The sequence below is a fragment of the Microcebus murinus genome, chromosome 17 (genome assembly GCF_040939455.1).
Source record: "Microcebus murinus isolate Inina chromosome 17, M.murinus_Inina_mat1.0, whole genome shotgun sequence".
Taxonomy (NCBI): Eukaryota; Metazoa; Chordata; class Mammalia; order Primates; family Cheirogaleidae; genus Microcebus; species Microcebus murinus.
This window is the reverse complement of record NC_134120.1, coordinates 4,388,638-4,413,543: the sequence shown is the minus strand read 5'-3', so window position 1 is coordinate 4,413,543 and position 24,906 is coordinate 4,388,638. Positions and strand designations below refer to the sequence as shown.

At 45.0% G+C, this 24,906-nt stretch overlaps 1 protein-coding gene across 2 annotated transcripts in view; it reads right to left on the bottom strand.

Annotated features, from left to right (window-relative positions):
* FBXO15 (F-box protein 15) overlaps window positions 1-24,906 on the bottom strand; it is a 77,420-nt gene that overhangs the window by 16,950 nt on the left and 35,564 nt on the right. Inside the window, exons 9-10 of one of the 2 annotated variants that reach the window (XM_075993801.1) lie at window positions 20,746-20,870; window positions 12,109-12,512 (exon numbers count right to left, since the gene is read on the bottom strand). In XM_075993801.1, the coding sequence (XP_075849916.1) occupies window positions 12,246-12,512; window positions 20,746-20,870 (392 nt within the window). In that variant the 3' untranslated portion in view covers window positions 12,109-12,245. Of the gene's footprint in view, window positions 1-12,108; window positions 12,513-20,745; window positions 20,871-24,906 lie in introns of those variants that run through there. The other variant, XM_075993802.1, reaches the window with a different exon arrangement.

Below are 24,906 nucleotides of genomic sequence, written 5' to 3'. Positions count from 1 at the left end.
GAAACAAAGTTTTACCATCTGAGGATTTTTTCCTGCAGTAATATTGCTTTGGGAATCTCTTTTTAAAACAGTTACAGATGTACCATAATGGTCTCTTTGTGAAAGAGAAGAGCAAACCCCTACAATTTCAGGCCAGGATCACACAGGTCTGTTTTAGCTGTCCACGTAGCAGGTGCTGAATAGAAACATCAGCAAAGCCGTGTTGCAGCACTGCCTCAGAACCGTATTTCTCTTGCATGATCAATTCTTCCAATTAAGCAGAACCAATAATAGAGCAGATTAGCAAATTAGTTGCAAAACAATGGCCAACAGAAACTTATTACAGAAAGAAAGTACTGTGTTTCCCCGAAAATAAGACAGGGTCTTATATTTATTTTTCCTCAAGACGACACCCTAGGGCTTATTTTCAGGGGATGTGTTATTTTCCCCTCAAAGCCTCAGCTTGCAGCACACACAGGATGGCTGGGACCCGACAGGGGGAGCCGACCTTGTTGGTGGGGCTGCCCACACCTTCCCGGTCACCTCTGGGATAGTCGCTGTCACGATGGGGCAGGTGAGAAGGGCTGCTCGTCTCCTTTCCCGCTCCGCGACGACACGCATGGGTTGTGCAGATGCGCTGCGTGGCCACGCCCGTCACTAGGGCTTATTTTCGGGGTAGGGCTTCTATTGCACAAATGCTTAGAAATCCTGCTAGGGCTTATTTCATGGGTAGGTCTTATTTTCGGGAAACACGGTATGTTGTTCTGGGTTAATGGGTAGATGGGGTTTATAATAAATCTGCAAGCAAAGAGATACCACTTAATATCTTACTCTGTGACGACCGCAATTCTTGCTCTAATGCGGCAGAGGTCAGCATGTGTTGACAAGCACAAGCATCAGGAACAACGGAGTACTACCATGATGTAGGCGGTATGCAAATAAAGGATCAAATCATTGTTCTTGCTGGCTCCATAGTCTGGTTACATCAGAATTTAGTAGTACAATTAATGTAACTGTGAACTAAATTTCAGATTTTTAAATATTTTATTCTATTATAGGGACATCAATAGAATCACAAATAAAATGTACTCATAACCCCATGACTTCAACAAATCAAACTGCATTTATTTGTCCATTCTTACTTCTAGTCTCTTACAAAAATATATAATTTTTGCTTAGCTTAAAGTACAATGCAGTTCAGAAGTAGCTGATATTTTAAATCAATACAGAATGTTCAGAATGTTGTAACCCCACCATTTTAATCCAGAAGATGTTTAGATTTTATCAATTAAAACATTTTCTTCAGAATTACAGCAACACTAAATGCCATTAAACCAACACAACCCTTTGATTAGTTGTCTAGACTGCACGAGTGACCTGTTCACAGTTTCTCATTTTCGTTAGGACCAATTCTTGTCCATGTAAATTTCACAACACAAGTTTGATTCATTGATTATTTTTTGGTCCCTATGAGATTTTACTAATTAACATTTTTGGCACTGGGCATTTTCCTAAGTGACCATTATTTTTGCCAACTCTAATGTTCTTATGTGAAGTTTTAGCTATTATCAGTTTTATTTTGCATTTATAGTTTCCACTAAGTCTAGATTTTCCTAAATTTTCCGTTTTAACCCTGCACACAACAAGCATAAGATGGCAGAGTCCACCGTCCTGCCTTGCTTACATACACGTCCGTAACAGGACTTTCCTTCTGCTTCTCATGGGGTGACTGCAGACGACTAAGGTCCACTAAGCAGACGCAGCACACATCACTCTTCTAGCTTCCTCAGCTGACACTTCGCTTCCCCTTTAAAATCAACTGCGGTGGGGCCAGGTGGGATTAGATTATTTTATGTAACTCCACTGGAGGGAAATAGGACAAAGGAGTCATAGTTTTTTGACATTTACTTCTAGGCAGGTGTTGCCTCTAAGCTGGTGCAACTTGAAGAGGATGTGCCGGCAGGAGTTATCGAAAGAAAGAACATTTCCTTCTTTTTAAAAACAAGTGAAGGGCCGGGCGCGGTGGCTCACGCCTGTAATCCTAGCACTCTGGGAGGCTGAGGCGGGCGGATTTCTTGAGCCCAGGAGTTCGAAACCAGCCTGAGCAAGAATGAGACCCCTGTCTCTACTATAAATAGAAAGAAATTAACTAATATATATAGAAAAAATTAGCCGGGCATGGTGGCACATGCCTGTAGTCCCAGCTACTCGGGAGGCTGAGGCAGGAGGATCGCTGGAGCCCAGGAGTTGGAGGTTGCTGTGAGCTAGGCTGACGCCACAGCACTCACTCTAGCCCGGGCAACAAAGTGAGAGACTCTGTCTCAAAAAAAACAAAACAAACAAACAAACAAAAAAAACAAGTGAAGGTCTTTCCTTCCATGTCAGGGCACATGGAGATATTGCCCTGACTGCCTTTTTTATTTCTTTCTTTGTGGTAAGAACACTTAACATGAGATTTGCCCTCATGATGAAATTGTAAGTGCTCAGTTCGGTATTAACTACAAGCGCTATACAATGTTGTACAGCACATCTCTACAACTTACTCGCCTTGCATAACTGAAACTTTATACCTGAACAGAAACTTTCCTCTTCTCCCTCCCCACCAGCCTCTGGTAACCACTGTTCCATTCTCAGTTTGAATGAGTTTAACTACTTTTAGTACCCACATATAAGTGAGATCATGCAGAATTTGTCTCTTGGTGCCTGGCTTATTTCACTTAACTTAATGTCCTCCAGGTTCGTCCATGTTGTTGCAAATGACAGGATTTCTTTCTTTTTTAAGGCTGAATAGTGTTCCATTGTGTATATACCACATTTTCTTTATCCATTCAGCTGCGATGGACACTGAGGTTGAGTCCACTTCTTGGCCGGTGGGAACAGAGCTGCAATAAACATGGGAATGCAGATGTCTGAGATCCTGACTTCAATTCTTTTGGGTATATACCCAGCAGTAGGACTGCTAGATGACATGACAGCAATTTTTGATTTTCTGGGAGCCCCAAGGCTGTTTTCCATGGCAGCTGCACCATTTTACAGTCACACAGTGTGCACTGGTTTCCATTTCTCCACATCCTCACCAACGCTTGCTGTCTTGTGTTCTTTTGCTAATAGCCATCCTAGCAGGTATGAGATTTAACATTGTGGTTCTAATTTGTATTTCCCTGATTATTAGCAATGCTGAGGATCTTTTTATATACCTGTTGGCCATTTGCATATCTTCTTTGGAGAAATGTCTATTCAAGTCTTTTGCCCGTTTTCAAAGGTTAATTGTCCCTTTGCTACTAAGTGGTAGAGGGCCCATACTGTCTTCCAGAATCGTTCTTGCTTTCCTTTCCACATTTAGGTCTATAATCCACCTGGAATGCGTTTCTCGCATGATGTGAAGCAGGTCTGCTTTTATGTCTTCCAGATGGCTACGCAACTGTCCCCACATCATTATGAAAAGGCCCATTCTTCCCCCGCTGCTCTGCGACGCCACCTTTGTCAGGAAGCCACGTCCGTCTGTGTGCGTCTGCGTCTGAGTGCTGTGTTCTGCTCCATGTGCCGACTTACTCGTCCCCTGCACCAAAGGGCACTCTCCCGTTTCCTACGGAGCTACAGAGCCCTCCGTGTGGCAGGGTGAGCCTGTGCTTCTTCAAAGTGACCTGGTTAATTCTCAGTCCTTTGTGTAGCACACGCCGGCTCTGCTGGTTTAAGGCACAGTTTCTTTCAGCAGTTTCCTCCCTGTTAGGCAGAACGTGCTTCGCTGCATGTTTGCTTACGCTCTGCTAAAGACCTGCGTGATTACGTTTTCTTGTATGTCACGTGTTAGAATGGACCTTCCTCCCCAGCGCTGCAGGCACATGTCCAGGGATGGAGCGACAGTTAGGGCTCCACGGGCTTTGGAACCAGGCACATCCTAGCTTCCTCTAGTACCGGACGTGCATTTATTTAACCTCTCCAAGCTCAGCTCCTCATTGTAATCATGTCATTATCATTATTACCCACAGAGTTATCGAAGATTTTAAAAGATACATAGCTAAAGCTTGTTGCATAATGCCTGGCGCACAATAAGCTCCCAGTTTTTTAAAATGAAAGCTACTATTATTGGCTACTGTTATCATTTTATGGTGAATTTTTCACTTTTTCCCCAACGAGCATTAAGTCAGCAAGAAATCACAGGTGTCCCCTCTCATGTCTATGGGCACTTTTCTGAATTAGACACATAAAGAGTAAAGTGTTTTTTATGCCCCTTACACTGTGACTCCAGTCATATGACTGTATGTCAAGCTGTCAACACACATCTGCCTTTGGGGCAATTCCAGAGTTCATTTCACAATCACAGAGAGGCCAGAAGGTAAAGTGAGGTCAGCAAACGCAGCTGTCCAGCCCGAGCCAGCAGAAGCAAGCTGAGGACCTGTGGCTCACGGTTCAACGCGGCCCTAAAACCTGACATTCGAGGGCAAATCTCCACCTTCTGTGCATTTCTCAGAGCACAGGCTCATCTCTGCACATCATTTTCAGGAATGAACTGACTCCCGGGATATGCCTTGCAGCTGCGGCGCTGGGTGTGTGAGCTCCCGTCCCTGTTCCTACACTTGTTCCTCTTTTGCTAGCGGCGTAGCCTGGCCCCGGCTTGTTAGACATGCCTTTATGCCATTTTGCCCCCAGACCAGCCTGCTCTTCCAGGATCTTCCTGGCCAGCCTGCAGGACCTCCCGGCGCAGTGGGCATGGCAGGGCCCGTCCGCAGCCCTCCCGAGTGTGTATTTCAGTGATTCTCGGTTCTCCGCAGCAGCCCTTGTTTCCCTGGGCGTCCTACAGTCCCCCTTTGTCACCCAGTGTTTTATCCCACCGAGCTGCACTCAGGGACTGTGCCTTTCAGCCCCAGAGGCTTCTGCAGTTTGGCACTTGTCTAGCTGTGATCTGGCTAGCACTGGCTGGTGCTCACCGGAATCCAGGTGTTATTCCTTGAAGCCACAGGAAACCACAAAAGACCCTCCTGAGGCTGCAGGTAGATGCCATATTGTTCCTCACACAAAAGGTACACTGGTGATTAAGACCAACCCTTTTATGTACAGTGTGTGAGAGGCACAATTTCTTCACATTACAAGTCTGGGGAAAACAGTTTACATAGATTTTCCTGTGTGATCATTTTGTTTCTGAATTATTAGACTTATATGTAGATGTTAATGAAAACAACAAGCAACTATCAAGTTACAAATAAAAATCAACTTTGCAAAGACTGGTCAGATCTTCAACCTAATTTTAAGCCAGATGAGATTTTGCATCTGGAGTATACTGGGAATAAAAATATGACCCCAGTCATATTTTGACCCCAGTCAAAATAAAAATAGACCCTAGTCTACACTGGTGGTCGATACACTTTTTTTTGTGTAATGCAAACTTATTTTCTTTGCCAGCTGCAGAACAAAGAGTTTGCACCTGTTACTTTTCTCGAATTGATGTAACTCAGTGAGGCTGCTCCATGGTTCTCTCTGTAGTTCTGACACCCAGCACAGGAATCCCTCTTGCTCTGCAAACAAAAGCCTTTCTCTGTGGAAGGAGTATGATTAGTAAATGAGTTCATTTCTAGAGTCTGACAACTGAATTTCAATATATACAATACTAAGATGGCCAGCTCCAAAAGAAGGGCTATTATTTATACTGTGCATAATTTGTGAACATTTATGACACAGAGAACTAACGTTAGTATCTCTAATCCCTGAGAAATGTCCCCTTGCCCCACTGTCAGTTCCTAAAGCTGCTGAGTGGGGCAGAGCAAGGCAGCACCTGCAGCGGGGTAGGGGGTCCTGAAAGCCTGGTGGGGTGATGAGGGCGCTGGCCCCCGGGCAGCCTGGTCTGGGAGCCGGGCCCGAGGAGGGAGTGAGGGCGTCCACACAGAGGGGTAGCTGTGAGTTTGCTGTTTTCTTAATGCAACCCTGACCCCACTGCGAGGCTGGAGTGTGGTCAGTTTCCTTCAGCTGATTAAGTCCACGCCCCACCGCTTCCCTTATGGCTCTCAGTCTCACTGTAATGGCCCCAAGGCCAGGTACCTGACACTGAGAACAGATGCTTTGCCTCCATCCCACAGAATTATTCAAATTAGCTGTCCCCAGGGAGGCTGGGAAACCTAGCTTACCGCCCCCCATACATAACTGCCCCTACAGCCCCAGCCTGCTGTTCCCGACCCCAGGCAACCCCCGAGTGGCCCTGCCTGGAGACGTGCATAGCCAAGAGTTCTGTCTCTCATCCTTTGAGCGTCACCGTGTTGTGGGCATCAACGGAATCTTTGAAGTGTATGGAGCTGTGGCCTAGCGTGAGGTTTCCAGGCCAGAGCGAGCGAGCAGGCTGCACACGCAGGAGTCGTAGGGCTCCGAGGCATGAGCTTGGCAGACACCCCCATCATCCAGCGGCTGCAGGGAACAGCCTGGCGAGAGGAGAAATTGAAATCGTGTGGCCTCTTATAGGACACAGCACCACTCTGTGACATTGCTGCCAAAGATGCACGACATTAGGCACGCCCACACTGAGGACCACTCTATTAAATAACTGGCCTGTGATGCTCAAAAGGACCAAGGTCACAACGGCGAAGGCGGCTGATGAGCTGCTCCAGACTGAAAGAGAAGAAAGCCGCAGGACAAGCCTGACCTGGACCTTTGGGCTCTGAGGTCATTGTCAGGACAACTGGCAATGGGCTCTGAGGTCATTGTCAGGACAACTGGCAACGGGGTCTAAGAAGTAGATAGTCACAGTCAATCAGAGTTAATTTCCTGATTGCAGTGGCTGGGTCTGCGGCATGAGGAGACTATCCGTGTCTGCAGGAAAATATGTGTGGAAGCATTCGGGGGTAATGGGCATCCTGTTGGCAACTTACTCTCCAATGATTCAGTCAAAACACAAGTTATTTGAACTGTAGTTGGAACAATTCTCGAAGTCTGAGGGTGTTTTAAAAGAAAAAAAACTAAAAATAATATCAAACTGAACCCCTTGATTTAAAAAATTTTATCTTGTCCTTTAGGAACCTGGAAAAAGACATTCTAAAGGGTATCCCAAAGTAGATTTACTAGTTGTTCCCAAATTGATAACGGTTGGAAAACTCTGGTCACCAAGACATCTATACCAGAGTAAATCCTTTCCCACAGGGTCATTTCCTGCACGTCTTGGTCCATTTCTTTCTCACACCTCTAGGCCGAAAGAACACAACTTCTATTTCCACGTGGATCCCACAGTGACCCTCCCCACCTCCACGTCCTCCTGCTCCAACCCAACCCCCCTTCTGTGTGAAGACCACACATCAAGCCAATAACAGGCTATTCTAGCTAATGGGAGTAGGGGTAGTGCAGAAAGAAATTTTTTATTTATACTCTGCTTTATATGTACCTTTACTATTTGAATTTCTTACCTTTGCATATGAAAACAAAACTTTTCTTAAGACACAAGGTCTTGCTCTGTCACCAAGGCTGCAGGGCAGTGGCACAACGTTAGCTTACTGCAACCCCAAACTCCTGGGCTCAAGCCATCCTCGTGCCTCAGTCTCCAGAGTAGCTAAGACTATAGCCATGTGCCTCCACAGCTGGCTAATTTTATTATTTTTTGTAGAGACAGGGTCCAGCTATGTTGCCCAGGCTGGCTTTGAACTCCTGGCCTCAAGGGATCTTCCTGCCCTGGCTTCCCAAAGTGCTGGGTTGACAACACCCAGCCTGAAGCAAGGCATTTAAGGGTTTCCGGTCACCTAAAGAATGCCGTCCAGCTCTATCCCAACACACCGGTCCCCTCACAGCCCAGGCCGACCTAGTGCAGGTTTGCCTCCCCCAGGCTGGAACACTCTCCCTCCCCTTCACACGGCATGCTCCTGCACAATGCTAGGGCCCCGGGGTTGGAGAATTCTCCTGTGAAGACACTGGCGCCCTAGAGAACAGACTTCCTATGCTCACATTTGGAGGTCCCAATACCTAAGGCAGCACACTGTCCAGTTACTCCAGTGTAGCCATCAGTTCGCAAGCGAGTCCCCATGGCAGAGCTCCTTGGTCAGCATCTAAGGGCCTCAGTCTTAAATATGAGCAAGAGAGCAAAGGCTCCAACATGCAAGCCAGAGATCAAGGCAAACAAAGATAACACAGATTAGACAAGACAAACGACATGGGAAGACATGGAAACTTTTGATTTTTTTATGTTAACTTTTCATTTTTAAATAATTTAAGATTTACAGAAAAAGTTGCAAAGATGTCAAAGATTTCCTATATGCCCTTCATTCAGATTCCTCAAATGTGTACATGTCACACTTTGATATCAAAATCATCTAATCTACAGCCCTTCTTCAAATTTCACCTCTCGTTCCACTAGAGTCATCTTCTGGTCCAGGATCCAGTCTGAGACCACACGTTGCCTTCGTCCACCCCACTCCCTAGACCCCTCCGGTCTAGAAGACGTCTTTGTCTTCTATGACCTTGACACTTCTGAAGGGGAATGTAGACTACAAGTACGAATACAAGTGTAGAACACACCCCAACTTCTATTTGTCTGTCATTTCTCCATGCATAATTCGGGTTGTGCGTTTGGAGTAAGAATGTCACAGAAGTTATGTGTCTGTCCCATGGCGTACGCAGGAGGCAATCATTTGTCCATTACTGATGCGATGACACTGATGTCAACCACTTGTGGCGGCGCTGTCTTTTCCGGTTCCTTCACTGTGAACTTAACCATTCCTTCCTTTGTAACTGATAAGTATCTGATGGCATGAACCTTCGCAACTATGTCAGTATCTCAATTCTCTTCATACTTTTCACCTACGCATTTTAGCATCACTGATTATTTTTGCCCAAAACTATTCTTACTATGGATTTGCCAAATGGTTGAGATGAAAACTTTTTTGAGTACTGAAACTGCAAACCTAGAGACTTGTGCAGGACTTGGCCAACCACAGTCTGGAGGGTAACTTCAGCTGCTGCCTGTTTTTGTAAGCAAAGTTTTTTTGGAACACAACCATGCTTATTCATTTGTGTATCATCTATAGCTGATTTCACACTACGGTGGCACAGTTGAGTACTTACAACAGATACCATATGTGCCACAAAGCCTAAGCTATTATCTGGCATTTTATAGAAAAAGTGCACCAACACCTGCTTTAGAGAAAATATTACATTTATAAAACAGGGATAAATGTTTTATAAGGGACAAAAAAAGAGAGTTGTTATAAAGTAAAAACTTGATCATCAAAATAAAAAAGAAAATTCAATAGAAGAACTGAAAAACAAAATTGTAAGCAATATTCCAAAAAGCAGAACAAAAGACTAAAAGATAGAAAATGGGATGGAAAAGAGACTTAAGAGAATCAATACAGAAAGAATGATGGTTGATTAATAAAAGTTAGTGGAAAAAAAAAATAAAGTAATGCCAGATTAAAAACAAAATCCAGAATTTAAGTACACAAGTTCTTAGATTAAAATGACTCATAATGAATGCAAAGACCTATTCCAAGACACATCACCTTGCAATGTTAAAATACCAGAAGAGTAGAGTAAATTCTAAAAGCTTCCAGAGAGAGCAGAGAAAAAGAACAGATTGCAGAAGAAGAAAAAGCAAAGTTGCAAGAGAAAATACTTTCCTTCCTACAATTTGGTAACCAATGAAACTACTTAACAGACATTTTCAGAAATTCACAGAATCACAATGTATCTCCCATGTCATCTTTCTTAGAAAGCTACAAGAGAATGTATACCACTGAAAAAAGGATGTGGGCCGAGGGCACAGGGGGATTTACACAGGAAACCCCAGGATGGCAGCTGCCCAGCAAGGTGAGAGAGCAGGCAGTTTAAAGCAAACGCAGGCAGAATTCCGGAAAAATGATGTAGCCTGGGAGAAACAAAAAGTAGAAATCATAGATTATCTGACATTTTAGATATATTTAGAAATACGGAGGTCAATATGAGAAGGAACAGCTTTACAAAGCTGATCGTCTCGGACAGGTGAAAGGCACAAGGGGGCAGGGCGGGCCTTCTAGCACCACTGGTCGTGTGGTGTGCACGCCCGCCTTAAAGAGACACGTAAAACGCACGGCTTTGCGAACACTGTCTCCTCTGCCTGCCTCGACTTCCCCTCACTGCCCTGCAAACTGCCCTGCAAAGGTGAGCTCAGATGCCACCTGGGACACGGAGGGGTTCCCAGACTCATCCGAGTCAGAATTTGTCCCTGCCTCCTTCATGACCCCCACGGCTGCTGGTATTTTATATTCCTTATATAACAGCTTCTACTGACTCAACAAATAGCTACTGAGTATTGATTACGGGCCTGTTAGGTGCCAGAGACACAGCAGTGAAGACGACGACGCTGTCCGTGCTCACAGGACCAGCAGCCTGGCAGGAAAGGCAGGCGTTAGGCATGTACTGAAATCCATGTTGCCAAGTGCCACCATAAGCTCCGCCTAAAAGCCTCCCCAGTGCACTGTCTTCACGAAGTTCCTCCTTTCCCCAGCTCCACCCAAACACTATTAAACAGGGGGTAAAGAAAACAGGACTCGAAAAAAAAAAAAGAAAGAAAGAAAACAGGACTCTTTCCCTGGCCCTGCCACGCCTCCAGTATTTTCAGGACATCTAGTCCCTCACAATTTAACCCAGTGAGTGCAGGGAACCCCCCTCACACACACACATCGTGTCTCAAGGCTGTTTCTGACTCAGCCCTGTGAGCCCTCAGTGGGGCCACCTCCCTCTCCTGACCCCATCCAGGCCTGGGCTCCCTGCTCAGGCCAACGTTCCTCCCCCGAGTCTCCCCCTCAAGCCGGGCAGGCACTCTACGCCCCCTCTTGGCTGATGCCATGAAATAACACGCCCTGTGCCTTCAACAGTTGCTACAGATTTCCATTTTCTCTCTTCCCACAGGCTTTGGCCCAAGGTCTTGGAGGACCGGAGGGTGGAGAATGGTGCCAGCGCAGAAATCCTTTCTACTCTCTCAGTTCTTCAGGAAAGAACCCCACTATCTGCTCCAAATCTTTATTTTATTGCTGTCTTCAAGCTCTTTATTCTACATTCTTGCACATTATCATACACACAACTCAAAAGAGAAAACTGGCCAGATAATGCAATAGAAGAATGAAAACAGAGAGGAGGGTGTGTTTAAGCATGCATGCCCGAGCAGCAGAAACGCTGCATGACGTCAAAAATCACTGCTGAGAGTTAACTTTTAACTGGGAGGTAAAAATATGATCAAAACATAATCGATGGCTCACACCTGTAATCCTAGCACTCTGGAAGGCTAATGCAGGTGGATCATTTGAGCTCAGGAGTTTGAGACCAGGCTGAGCAAGAGTGAGACTCTTGTCTCTACTAAAAATAGAAAGAAATTAGCTGGACAACTAAAAAATATATATATGGAAAAAATTAGCCAGGCATGGTAAGTGTATGCCCGTAGTCCCAGCTACTTGGGAGGCTGAGGCAGGAGGATCGCTTGAGCCCAGGAGTCTGAGGTTGCTGTGAGCTAGGCTGACGCCACGGCACTCTAGCCCAGGCAACAGAATGAGACTCTATCTCAAAAAGAAAAAAGAAAAACATAATCAATACAATCTAAACCAAATTTACCAAATGCCCTCCAATTACATATGCTTAGATACACGTTACCTATTTGAACTCCAGGCATCTGTCAGTTCTCCGACAGTATTTCCGCAGAGGAAGAGTTTGATAACCCATCCGTCTCTATGCCCTCTAAGGTAGAGCTGGGAGTCTTAACTGTAGTTGCACCACACCTTGCTATTTTAAGTTATAACAATTTCCTTATGATGATTTCACATTCATCTTTCCCTCTGAATTAGGCCACTTGTCAATTTTACTTTATTAAATACTAACATGGCTGCTGAATGTCATGAATGTAGCACTTTCCAATTCTAACGGATACCACAACACCTACATTTAAGTATATCTTCTCATTTGGGCTTCTTACTATTTAAGCAAAAGAATTCTTATTTATCCAGCACACACACGCACACCCCCTCCCCCCAGTGACGACATGCTCCAGTAGACAGTCTTAGTTTTTAACTAAGGGCAGGGAGAAGATATTTTTCTTTTTATTTCATATGAATTTACATTGGATTGTGCTGCTCGTTTTTAGAAGGTAACTTAATCCTTCAAACGTTAACTTAAAAATGACACACAAATCCTAATTTCTAATGCGAAATAAGAAGGCACCAATAGACTCCGGCAGATATGCTTTATTTTAACTTCTAACACTAAGAACAAAGCGAGTCAGTCCAAAATAAACAGCTAAATAGCAACAGTAACTTGCCACCTACTGCTAATATTCAGTATTTTGTCCCAAACCAGTGGTTTATTTTTCCTATGCTAAGGTAAAGGACCAAGCTGACAATAAAGTACTCTTCGGTCTCTTCCATCCACACCAGCTCCACGTGCACCTGTCCTTCTGCGTCCACGTAGTCCACACAGAACGTCTGTCCCAAGAAATTAGGGCCATCAGAGGGTGTGGCAGATCTCATGCAAACCGGGGAACTGAAACACCAGAAGGGTTTCCCAAACTCATCCAAAAGAGTTACGTCCATTATAGAACAACTCTACAAAACAAACACAGTAAACAAAATAAACAAGCATATGGATAAAATGGCCGATTCGGCCTGATTTTCACAGAAAACTTTGATGTAAAACTAAAATGCTCTCTGTGGCATCAAAATCCAGAAAACTGTCATTGGTATTTCACGGTCTATTTCATATTCTAGAGTAGACTACAGTTAGGATTCCATGTGTCTTATCACCTAATATTCATTCCTATTCAAATACAGTATACGAGCACCCACAGGGCAGTCACAGCATTCAGAGCTGGGATCTCAGAGAAAGATGCAATAAATATCGTCCCTGTCCTCATGGAATTCACGGTCGGTCCAGAGGCAACAGTTGCTACGCAAATTCGCACCAACTGTGGCCACTGCTTCCCCAGTGAGGGGAGGCATCGCCCAGACAGCAGCCCGGTCCTCCCGGCCCCTCACTGCCACCAGCAGACCATCCCTCCCCATCTTGTGTAGAACCTGCTTTTTTGAGGCTCAGAATCTCCAGCCCCTCACCCTTGCTGTCACATGCCAACCCCCTGCCCACCCCCATTCCCAAGACTTTGGCCCCAGATTCACCGTCTCCCTCTCAGTCTGTGTCTCGCTCTCCGTCCTCTCTCCTTCTCTCATCTGCCCCCACGTCTCACCATCAAGTGACTCCAACACCCCTGGGGACCCCGGTGGAGACACCCGATACCCTGGACTCGCAATTCCTGAGCTACACAACCCCACGATCTCCTCAGTCACTCATTCCCAGTGTCACGTCTGGATATATCACTTCCAAAGTCAACACCTCAGCCCCGTTTTCTAACCATGCCTCTTCGTCTTCCACTTCCTCATTCAACGACTCCACTACATCTGTACTTCACATTCGCCCGGTATTTTCACAGGGGGGGACACACAACCTCCCTGAACCCCACAGGCCCCTTGCTCTTTCCTCCCTTCCCAGGCAGACCCCTCCCAAGCTGTCCTACGTGATTCGTCCATCACTCATCACTCTTTTCTTGAAAAACCATCTCCCCAAATGCTTCCAGACCCAGCCACTTGGCAGCTTTCCACCAGCCCCCACTGTCGGGGCTCCTCACAACCTGGTCCTAAGCCCATTTTCACCATATATAATTCCTCTCCCTAATTGGAATCCACAACTTAAGCCATAACCAACATTCCTGTGATTCCCAGAAGTATATCTCTGGGCCGAACCTCTTTTCTAAGTTCAAGTCCTACATAGCCAAGTGCTGCTCCACATCCTGGATGCAAGAGTCCATCAAATCCCGTGCGACTATATCCAAATGTACACTCGTTACCCGGAGACTCTCCCAGCACTCCCCTTCCCAGGGACTGGTCTTAGCCCCCTGACTGTCCAGTCCACATGCACAAGCCCAGGCGTCATTCTAGGCACCTCCTCCCACTCTCCCTCCATGTGCCAGCTACCCTGTCCATTCTCACTTCCGGTCCATTTATCTTGTCCCATTTCCACTGCCACTGCTTCTAGTCCAGGTGTCAGGGCCTGAATGTTTGTGCCCCCCCCAATTCATATGTTGAAACCTTGTCACCAATGTGATGGTGTCAGGAAGGGGCCTCTGGGGGTGACTGGGTCATGGGGCAGCACCTTCATGAATAGGTTTAAAGCACCAATGAAAGAGGCCCCAGAGAGCGCAAAGGCACTGTCTAGAATCAGAAAGGGGACCTCCACAGACACTGAATCTGCTGGTCTTGGACTTCCCAGCCTCCAGAAGTGGGAGAAAGATGTTTCTATTATTTAGGAGCCACCCAGCTTACGGTATTTTGTTACAGCAACTCAAATGGACTAAGGCACCAGGTTACCTTTCTTCCCTAAGGCACCACAATGGCAGCCATCAGACTGAGCTCCCAATCACTCTCATCCATGCTCCACATTTGGAAGACAAACCTCTAATGCAAGCCTAATTATGTCACCCACAGCCTGAAACCCTGTGACTGCTTTCTACTGCTCTGCAGAAAAGAGCTACATTTTTTCCCCTTGCCTGTGAGGCCTGGCCCCACCTGCCCATCCCAGCTCACTGCACGTGATGTGCCCTCCTGCCATCTGTGCTCCAGCCACTCTGACCTCTCAGTCCCTTGAACACGCCACACTGCCCCCTGAACAAGGGCCACCCTGGCTCCTAGCCTGAGAGCGCTCCTCTCCATCTCCCCGTTGTCTGTCTCAGCATCCAGAGTCATCCAGGTGTCAGCTCCTGGGGAAGTCTCCCCGACACTCGAGTCTCAGCTGGCCTCGCACCCAGCGGGCAGACACACCACCGAGTGTTCACTTCTGGAGGAGTCACCTCACAGTCCCCCAGCACCTAGCTCGGTTAGCACTTAGTAACCAGTATCTCCTGATGAATAAATGAATGAATGAATGAATGATAAATGAAGCCTTGTCATAAAAGATGAACAAGAGTTAATTAAGCAAAAGAGCAAAGAATAGGGAGCAGCACATGCAAAGAGCCTGGCAGACCTGCCGGGGTTGCAGACTGACACTAGTCAGCACAGCCAGGCACGCAGAGCAGGACCCTGAGCACCACCAGGGCAGGACCCGCTTCAGCTGTGCACAGGGTCACACCTCTGGCCACCTACTTGCGGTGACCAGGCCTCCACCAACACGTGCTGAATGAACACGTGGGGGCAGCAAAGTGCGGAGGGGCAGTGAGAACAGTGACGGAGATACTGGTTATTGTCACACACTAACAGACATGGAGAAAACCCCGAAGCAAACCCCACAGTATCAGTGGTAACAGGAAAGAAGAGATGGTAGAAACACTGGCGAGATAAACCGAGCAGAATCTTACATCTGAATGGGAGAATAGGGGGTTTAGTCTCCTAGTCTCTCACCCATCGCAGAAGATGATTTGGGGGGAAGAAACATGTAGGTTCTAGACATGCTGAATCTAGATGTCTACGGGGCACCCAAGCACCTAAATCCACCAGGTGACTATACGGGGACTTGAGCAGGGGAGGGGTCACAGCTGGAGACACTGATAATTATTAATATTATTAATGAGCTACATTTTAAAATTTACTTTTTAAATTGTGGTAAAATAAACATAACATAAAACAAACCACCTTAACCATTTTTAAGCGTACAGCTCAGTGGCATTATATATATACACACTGCTGCATAACTACCACCACCATCTACCTCCAGAACTCTTTTGATTTTGTAAAACTGAAATCTGTACCTATTAAATACTAACTCCCCACTCTCCTTCCCCAACCCCCTGGCAATCACTATTCTACTTTCTGTCTCTATGAATTGGGCAATTCTAGGACTCTCATATAAACAAAGTCATAGAGTATTTATCCTTTTGTGAACCGGTTTATTTCACTCAGCATAATGTCCTCAAAGTTCTTCCATATTGTAGCATGTGTCAGAATTTCCCTCCTTTTAAAGGCTAAATTATGTTCTGTTGTAAGGACAGACCACGGTTTGTTTATCCATTTATCTGTGGACAGACACTTGAGTTTCTTCCATTTTTTGAATATTGTGAATAATACCTATATGAACCAAGAACTACCATGTGAGCTGTCTTTTAACAGGTTCTGTGTACCAGACACTAACCTAAGCAGTTTCCATAAACTATTTAATTCTAATGAAGCTAAGAGGGAGTGTCAAGGATAAAATCTTTCAACGCTCACCTTTTCAGTGTGGCTCTGTATTTGCCATGACTTCTGCCCTGCATTACTGTTCTATTAATTGGAATTTAAATGCTTAACTCTAGATATCAGCATAAACTGAGCAACTATACACCACTGTTTCAGAAGTGATAACTAATTAATGTGGCCAAAAGTGCTGACCGTTTGCACCTAAGTATAATCAGGTCAAAGAGTCTTGACTGAATAAATGTGTATCTTAGGAAATTTGAGGAGCAAAAACATTCTAAAAGTTGAAAACATGAGATGGTGTAGTAAGTAAGTGATATGAACTGGCTGCCACCTTTGCAGGAGACCTGAGTGAAGGACCAGCAAATGGAAATACCCCTAATCCATGACAGCGGTGACCCCCGAGCCTGAGCCCCCATGTTGGGAGGCTGCACAGCGAGATGCCCAGGAATCCCCCGGACACCTGACCTCACTCCTGGGCCTCTTCTAGGTGACTGACAGTGGCGGTCCTAGAACAGTGGAGACCAGCCAGCAAGGGCCCACGCCCTGCACCCCTGCAGCACAGAGCCCATGTGTGAGGGGAAGAAGGGCCCAGGAAGGAGGGGAAGAAGGGAGCCCGCATGATGCGACCTTGCCAGGCCTGAGACTGGGGAGTCAAGGCCAAGGCTGAGCTCTAGCAGACGTCTCTGCTGCACCCAGGGAGCCAGAGCCCTTCTGGAATAAGGAGTCATCACTACAGCATTTCAGAGAAAAGGCTCTGTGGCCTAAGCAAGTCCCAAGACAGTACAGTGGTGGGACGAATCCAAGCTCTTCTCACCCCATCATGATCTTAACCACTGGGTTAGCAGTCACCTGGTTTTGTTACTTAAAACCTCACCCAAAGCCACCAGCAGAGAGACAGTGGTCAGAGCCCTGAGCAAGGAGCCATGGAGGAAGAAGGCAAAACCCCTGGCCTCCACGTCTGCAAGATGGCTGAGAAGCAGCAGCCCTAATAGAAACCAAGGCAGAATGGTCAAAGAGGCACAAGGACTCCCTGACAAGGACACCACTCGGTGGCCCTCCACCTTCAACCAGCAACTTAATCCCTCTACTCTCCCAGCCCGCAGCTGCCTCAGAGAGAGCAGACAGCCCACCAGCTCCCGAGACCCTTCTCGTTCCCAAAGCCCAGCATTCCCCAATTCCTTCCTAACCTATAAAATGGCCTAGCACACAACAGGCACATCAAATCCTTTAACAACTTCCAGGGACACTTAAACCAAAACCCAAATTCTTCCCTATGGGTTTCAAGGCCCCACTTCCATCACACTCCTTCCGCTTCCCTGGCTAGCTGGTGCCAGGCACAACAGTGAGGCAGGAAGGACAGCCTTGGTACCAGGCGTGCGGCCAGTGGTCTCCTCACCTATATGCGGTACCCACCCACCCCTGCTGCATGGGGGACATTTCTAGCACCTTGTTCTCACCCCCATCGTGTCCAAGGCATCTCCTTTTCACTCGGTTCCTCCTCTACAACATATCACTACCATCCTTCTGGAGGGGGATGTATTTTTAAACCTACCTCAAACCTTCCTCCTACTGCCCTACAGAAAGCTGTTTCCAACAATCCATTCCTAAATCAGTCTCTATCACTGTGGACATCCGGCAGGTACACATCTGAGCAGTCAGAGGACCTCAGCTTCCCCCCAGGAATGGGCTACTGTCCAAACCTGCATGTCCACCTACCAATGAACTGCACCAGCTTCAAAATTCAGTGTCTGGGGAGAATACGGCCCTTGGGCATGCAGGAATATCCTGTTCTTCCTAAGGTGCTTGGTTCAGTGGCATCAGCACACTCAATAACCCCACAGCCACAGTGCTTAGCAGCCAGTGGCCAATGTGCCTTCCTCATGGGCACAGCCACCCACAGCATGCCGGACTATGGTGTGCCCATGGCAGGCTCTGCTGAACTCAACTCTTCTCGCATAAAGCAGAACCACAGAGATATGCCTAGTTTAAATTAAAACTGATGCCAAACCCTATATAGCGTTAGAAGTAGTGTCAAAATAACATCAAAAAAATGCCAAACCATGAAAGAACAAAGTAAAAGGAACACAATAAGAAAAGCCTTACCAAAAGAAAATCTATCAATCAGAAATTCTGATAGGAACTGAGAGAAGACAGAGCACAAGAGTATTTTATTTTGAATTATACTGAATATCATAGCAAGGCTACCTTGATAGGGTAGCCCAGCTATTCAAAATGACTTTGTAAAATTCCAGGGCAACCCCTTAGAGAGCAACCATCCTGTCTGGATTCACGACTAACATGCAGTCACTGGAAGCATCTTTAAAATATATTTGATATCATTACCAGACTTAAACAAGAAAAAACTGAAGTTGTATGTAATGTGATTTTTTTTTTAAAGTCTAATAATCTACCATACAAACTTACAAGCTGCTGAAGTGATACTCCAGGGAGTCGAGCTAAAGACCCTTTCCACTTAAATTTCCTCCATACCAGCTAAGTGTCAGAGTCACTCTCCTCTGAGCTCCAGGGAAGAAGATTTTTATGGGAACAATAAGATCCAGTGGACCCCAGACACCCCCTCCATGACCACACATCACTTCAAACAATACAACGCAACACAAGTGTCCTCTGTCATTATCATTAATATTTATTATTTTTTCTTCTTTTTTTTTTTGTCCTTGTGACCAGAATCAGATTTGGCGACATACTTTCTTACTAGCCTTTGCTGTGATGGGCATTCTAAGCTACAGTATTAGATCCTCACCAGAAGTTGTTTCTACAATTTCCAAGAGAAGCAGGGATTTTATTTTATTTTTGTTTTTAATAGTCATATGCACCTAAGAAACCTTTTCTATCGTCTGACCTTACTTTATATTAAAAACAAAAGTTTTTAACTTCTTGAAAGTAATTTCTTAAAATAAATGTCATCATTTCACTATACTTAGGTTCGTCAGATTCCTGGAGGGAAATTCCTGACCTGCACAGGAAACACGACATCACTCACCTGACTTTTTCCTTTCAGGAACTTTAAGGACAGCTTAGTCTTAATACTGAACCCAACAGTATAAATGGCAAAATGCAAATCAACCACACCACCCTCCAGGCCAAGGGGAAGGGCACAAGCTTCTGAGCTATTCTCTGTCTTCTCCCAAAGCTCATCTGGGAGGAGAAATTTATGGGGAAAATTGTCCAGGGACAGGCAACCCATTCCCTACATTAAGACTTAAAATCCTGCTTTCAGATCAAGCTGTTTTTCTGGAAGCCTATATACTTAAGTCACATGTTCAGCAACCTACAGAATCACTACTTAGAGCTCATTTGAGTCCAATCTTGAAACTACATCCTCTGCTTCCATGAGAACTGCTGTATGAAATCTTACAGTGCATCTGCCACTGAAATGCTACGTGGGATTGGTCCATTATGTAGCTCAGTCTGCCCTATATACAGTCCCGTTGGAGACTTTGTTTTTTAATGATCTGAGCTAGGATAAAGCTCTGTTTCTTCCTATAATTACTACACTTCCCTTTTTTTCCCCAATGAGAACTAAATGACTGCTTTCATCTTGCTCTAAACTACTAGAAAACACATACTATTTTTAAAAATTATGCTGACTCTTTAAAAGTTTGTCATATTTATATTCTGTCTTTCTTGGTCCTCAAGATCTATTTTGATTTTAATATTTTATTTTAGTGCATATTTTTATTATAAGCCCTATCTAAATCCATCAAAGAAAGATAAAGAAGTCAGGTTTGTGCTCTTAAAGGCATGGAATAATATTCTTGTGTGTGTGATAAACATCACTTTTGCCAAAGTTTAAAACATTTGCTTACAAATAGGATTAGTAAAACATCTCATTGTATCAAGGATCAAGTGGCTCAAGAGATAACGCTCTTGGTCTCAGGCATATCACTAATAGTTCTAACAAGGCACCCGCACACGTAGGAAAGAGTAGAGCTATGTTACAGGGGGCCCCCAGTCTCAAGAGACCAATCCCATGGGTTCCTGTGACTAAGAAAATCCTGTTCATCCCACAAAACAAACATGGAGAATGATGAGAACCAGGCATAGCCATAGAAACAGGGTTCACAGAAGAAAACAAAACTACGTGAGAACACCTCTTCTCTCCTCCCTCCCTTCCCTCCACCCCTGCCAATTCCCAACCTCTAAATCAACTCTCCCACCCACGTGGCTAGTTTTTACCTAACTGTTCTAGGAAATACACCTATATCCTGGAACAAGAACTTACAATTGCGATGAATTTTAAATTGGCATATGACTGATCAAGGTGTTGTTCTGAGCAGATGCTACTTGCCTGGTCCAACCTTCAGCCCCCTCTCTCTCCATAACACACACAGATAGGGGCCTTTGCGGGGTGATGCTATCCAGAAACGTTGTTGCAGGTTTGCTACCACTCCCCCTCCACCCACTCAGGGAAAACAACAGGCACTCAATAGGGACTGATGAATGAATTGACAGCCAATGGCTAAGAGAATGTACACAAATCTTCAGAAACCAGAATGATAAACCCAGAACTTCAAAGGAAGCATACTTATATATACATATCATCAGACTTTTTTTTATTATACAGAAACCAGGTTACTTGAAGAAAACAGCTGTTTTTTACCTTTATACAGCCATCAAGAACATTAGTTCTCCAAGAGAGGCCAACATTTCCGATAAGAGGTAGGTGTTCTCTGTTAATTTTCGAATTTATAACAGTGAGCTTCACATATCCGTTTTCAATGTTTCCTGAAAAAATGTAGGGGTTTTTAAGTTACTATATGCCAATGCAGACGACAATCATCTCAGGGCAGCTGCTCCGTAGGGACGGCTCGGCCTGCTAGGGACTGGCTTCACTGGTGGGGCCAACACGGCGCAGAGAAACGGCCCCTCGCTTGAGGCCAGACCAGGATATCTGAACCCCAGAGACAGAAAGAGCAACATGTGCTCCAGCAAAGTGACGCCAAAGGCGAGTGGGGCAAAGCAGCGGGGAGCCTGGACACCCACCTGTCACGATGCCAAGACTGTGTGGAGACACAGATTCTTCTGACTTGGGTAAGCCAACAGTGACAGCAACAGAAAACCAGAATTACAGAACTAAAGAAAGCAGAGGCAGAAACGGCAAAGAACGGAAATCAAATGAGAGGAAGCACTGAGAAAGCTGCCCCAGGAAACCCGGGATTAGAGAGCAGGCGGACATGCGGAGGTTGGGCAGGAACCCAGCACGGGACACAAACACACCACTCTGCATGCGCTCAAAGGCGGCTACAGCAACCCCAACCTCACACTGCTCAGGGGCCGCTCCACCCAAGCCGCACTCTGCTCTGCTCTCCTGGGCCTCTGGTGATGGGGCAGGGGGCACAGGGGCAGGGAAGGAGCCCAAAGCACTCTCCGGGCTCCCAGTTCCATTTTAACATACCCCAAAAGGCAACTATCAAGTGTGATAACACAGTGGCATCCTCACTCGTACGCAAGATTTCTTCAGAGACAGACACCTGAATAAGGGTAAGATGCAAGTCATGAGGCAAAGAGATGGAAAAAGAACAGAGAACAGCAATGCACTCTGGCCCTTTTATTTCATGGGACAAAATAAAACCAAAGCTAAGTTGCCTTGGGAGCCAAAGCTCTGTTCTAGAAATTCCACAGTGTTCTCCAACTTAAGTGTAGCCAAAAGGTTAAAACTAATGCTTTGCCAGGGGACTCTTTTGTGACAAAATAATGTGCTTTAAGCGAGAGAGACCATCAGGCAGGCTTCTAGCCCTGTGGGATGGCGCTCTCGGCCTCGCTGGCCACACTGCTGCCTTCTGAGAGTCTTACTTTTGTTCCAAGGACGGACACAGCCCACACTTTCTTCTCTGCTGTGGAGTAATTAGCAAGAACCATGCAGCGCTCTCTCCACTCTCCCCAGGTGTAGGAATGAATGCCAAATGACACCAGCCTTTCCCAGGCAATAGCTCTACCGTCCCCCTGGCAGGGACTGGCGGAAGCAGGGAGGAAGTCAGTGAAAGCCAGGCCTCAGCGGAGGTGCAGTAATGACATTGCAAATGGACCAGATGTGACTCTGCTCTGCTCTCTGCTACCGCCCAGCCATGTGCAAAGCTGAGAGAGACCTCCGACCTGCACAGCAAAGGCAGGTGTGTGCGCAGGCAGCCAACGGCGCAGGACGGGAAACCAGGAGTCCATTTTCCATGTGGCTTGTCCTCAGGACACTGCTGAAAATGGACCCCAAAGTACAACAGCCAATAACCTTCAACGGCGATTTTCTGAGCTAATAAACAAGAAATCCCTGTAGGCAGCAAGGAATGTTGCTGTTTTGTTACTACCAAATATTCTCCCACTTCAGAACAGTTATCACGCTTGTATCTCAAAAGGTCAGAGCTCTTTCCCCCAACCCTCTCCAACCGCTTCTATCTATAAGTCAGAGAAAGGTTAAGCTCTTCCCACATTTAAACAATCTGCACATGGAATGTACATATGAAAGTGTGCATGTACAAAATAAGTAGTATTTTTGAGTCCTCATTGTATACCAAGCACTGAGTTAAGCACATTCTGTATAGTAGCTTAGAATACTTTAAAAGAATACCTTAAAATAATGCTATTAGTTAGATATTATAATTTTCTGAATTCATAGGTGAGAAAACTGATGCAGAGAGAGTGACACTAAGTTGCCCAAGGTCATGCCACCAACTAAGTGGCAGAAACATGAGTCAAACCCTGCCCTGTGTCTAGAGTCTATGTAACAATAGATTAAAACATACGCAAAGCAGGGGAACCATGCTCACCTATTAGTTTACATACTACCTAAGAATTTATCATGTAGATTAAAACTCATGAAGCTTTGTTTTCATGTTACTACCAAAAGAGAAAAACCTATTTATAAATTAGCAAACAAGATACACTAGGCAACCATTTATGGCTTCCCAAACTTTTGGGTAATGTCTCGGTCTGTGAGTCCCACACTCACCGTCTCTCATTCCAGCATGCCTCATAACTCGGTCACGAGTGATCAGTTCCTGTGATGACACACAAGCCCCTGTAGACCTGGGGGCAGCAGTGAGCACTGTGAGGAGGCGCAGAGGATGGGAAGAGCCCTCTGCTAGCACACCCAGTGGCAGAGGGGCCTGTTCCTTGGGCTGGCAGGGCAGAGCCCTGGAGTCCACTGTTGAGTATAGAACGGTGATATTTTCACAAGAGAAGCCACACAGTGTGGCTGTGCACATGCATAACAAATGCAGAGTCTGGCTCTCCTGAAGAGACTCTGAAGTAGCCTATCTTTTATTAGAGTCCTGTGCTCCTTACACAGTTCAGAATAAATTCTTCTCCTCGTGGAGACTCTAACCTAATCTACCAATACATAAAACCATCCACAAAATGCAGCAAAATACAATCTGAGGCTCATGATCTTTGGCTCCCAGTGGCACTGTGCCTACAAGCATGGCCTTTAGAGTCACAAAGACCTCATTCCAAACCCATTTACTAGCTGGATAACCATGGTCAAGTTCCAAACTGAGTAAAATAAGGATACCAATAGCACTTTATAAGGCTTTGTGAAGATTAAAGGCACTAATAATATATATTAACATTACAAAGTGGAGAGTATATTATATATGCCAAGCTAAGTGTGCTAAGCACTCTATATGCATCATCTCAATAATAATACCCTACGTAAAGAGCCAAGTCTGATGCTAAGCAGAAAGTAAAGATGTACCATGCTTGTGGATCAGAAGACTCAATATTGTTAAGATGTCCATTTACCCAAATTGATCTATAGATTCAATGCAATCGCAACCATAATCCCAGAAGTACTTTAAAAATTAGTTTATAAATAATATTTGTAAGTAAATATTAATAGAAATTGACAAGATGATTCTAAATTTCATATGGAAATTACTAAAATAGCCAAAACTATGTTGAAAGGGAGAAAAAAGTTGACTTTAAGACTTACTCTAGAGCTACTGCAATCAAGACAGCGTGGTATTGCCTATAAAAACACCCAAATAGATCAACAGAATAGATGGGTCCAGAGATAGACCACACCTTTACACCTGATTTTTGACAAAGACACCAACATAATTCAAAGGGAAAGGAAAGTCTTTTCACAAATGGTACAAAAACAACTGGATATCCATCCACACCAGGAAAAAAAACTCAACCCTTAGCTCATACTCTACACAAAATCAGTTAGGGACAGATAACAAACCTAAATGTAAAAGCATAATATTGCAAGAAAAACAAAGGAGAATATCTTTGTAACCTAGTAGAAAAGTTTTTTTAAAAATAATACAGTAAAAACTTAATGAATATTTTATCAAATGAGAAACAGTAATTTGTAATGCTTATTTTCCATAATGAGTCACTAGATGTACAAAATAGGAAAAAATGTACTAACCACTGACAAAGACACAACCATGAATTAACTGTTCTAAGTTTTCTAGGTAATCACCACCTAAAAAGGACTATATTGTTTCTAATGCTTTACCTGATACAAGCTTAGAAAATATAATCTGAACTAGAAACTTAAAAAGAAATCAAGGAAGAGAAGAAACAAAAACCCATGTGTTTTTGGACTTACAACAATAAAAAGTAAATAATATGACACATACAAAAACATGAAACAAACAATAAAAACTTTAAAAGAAGAATTTCTTAAAGAGAGGTTATCTGGGCTTATCAGGCTCTGCTGCTGAAGAGTTAAACAATCTCATTCTTGGCACTAAAAATAAGCAGCTTTTAAGGCCTATATTGTCTTTGTATCCCCTCAACATTTTCTACTGTGTCCTACAGA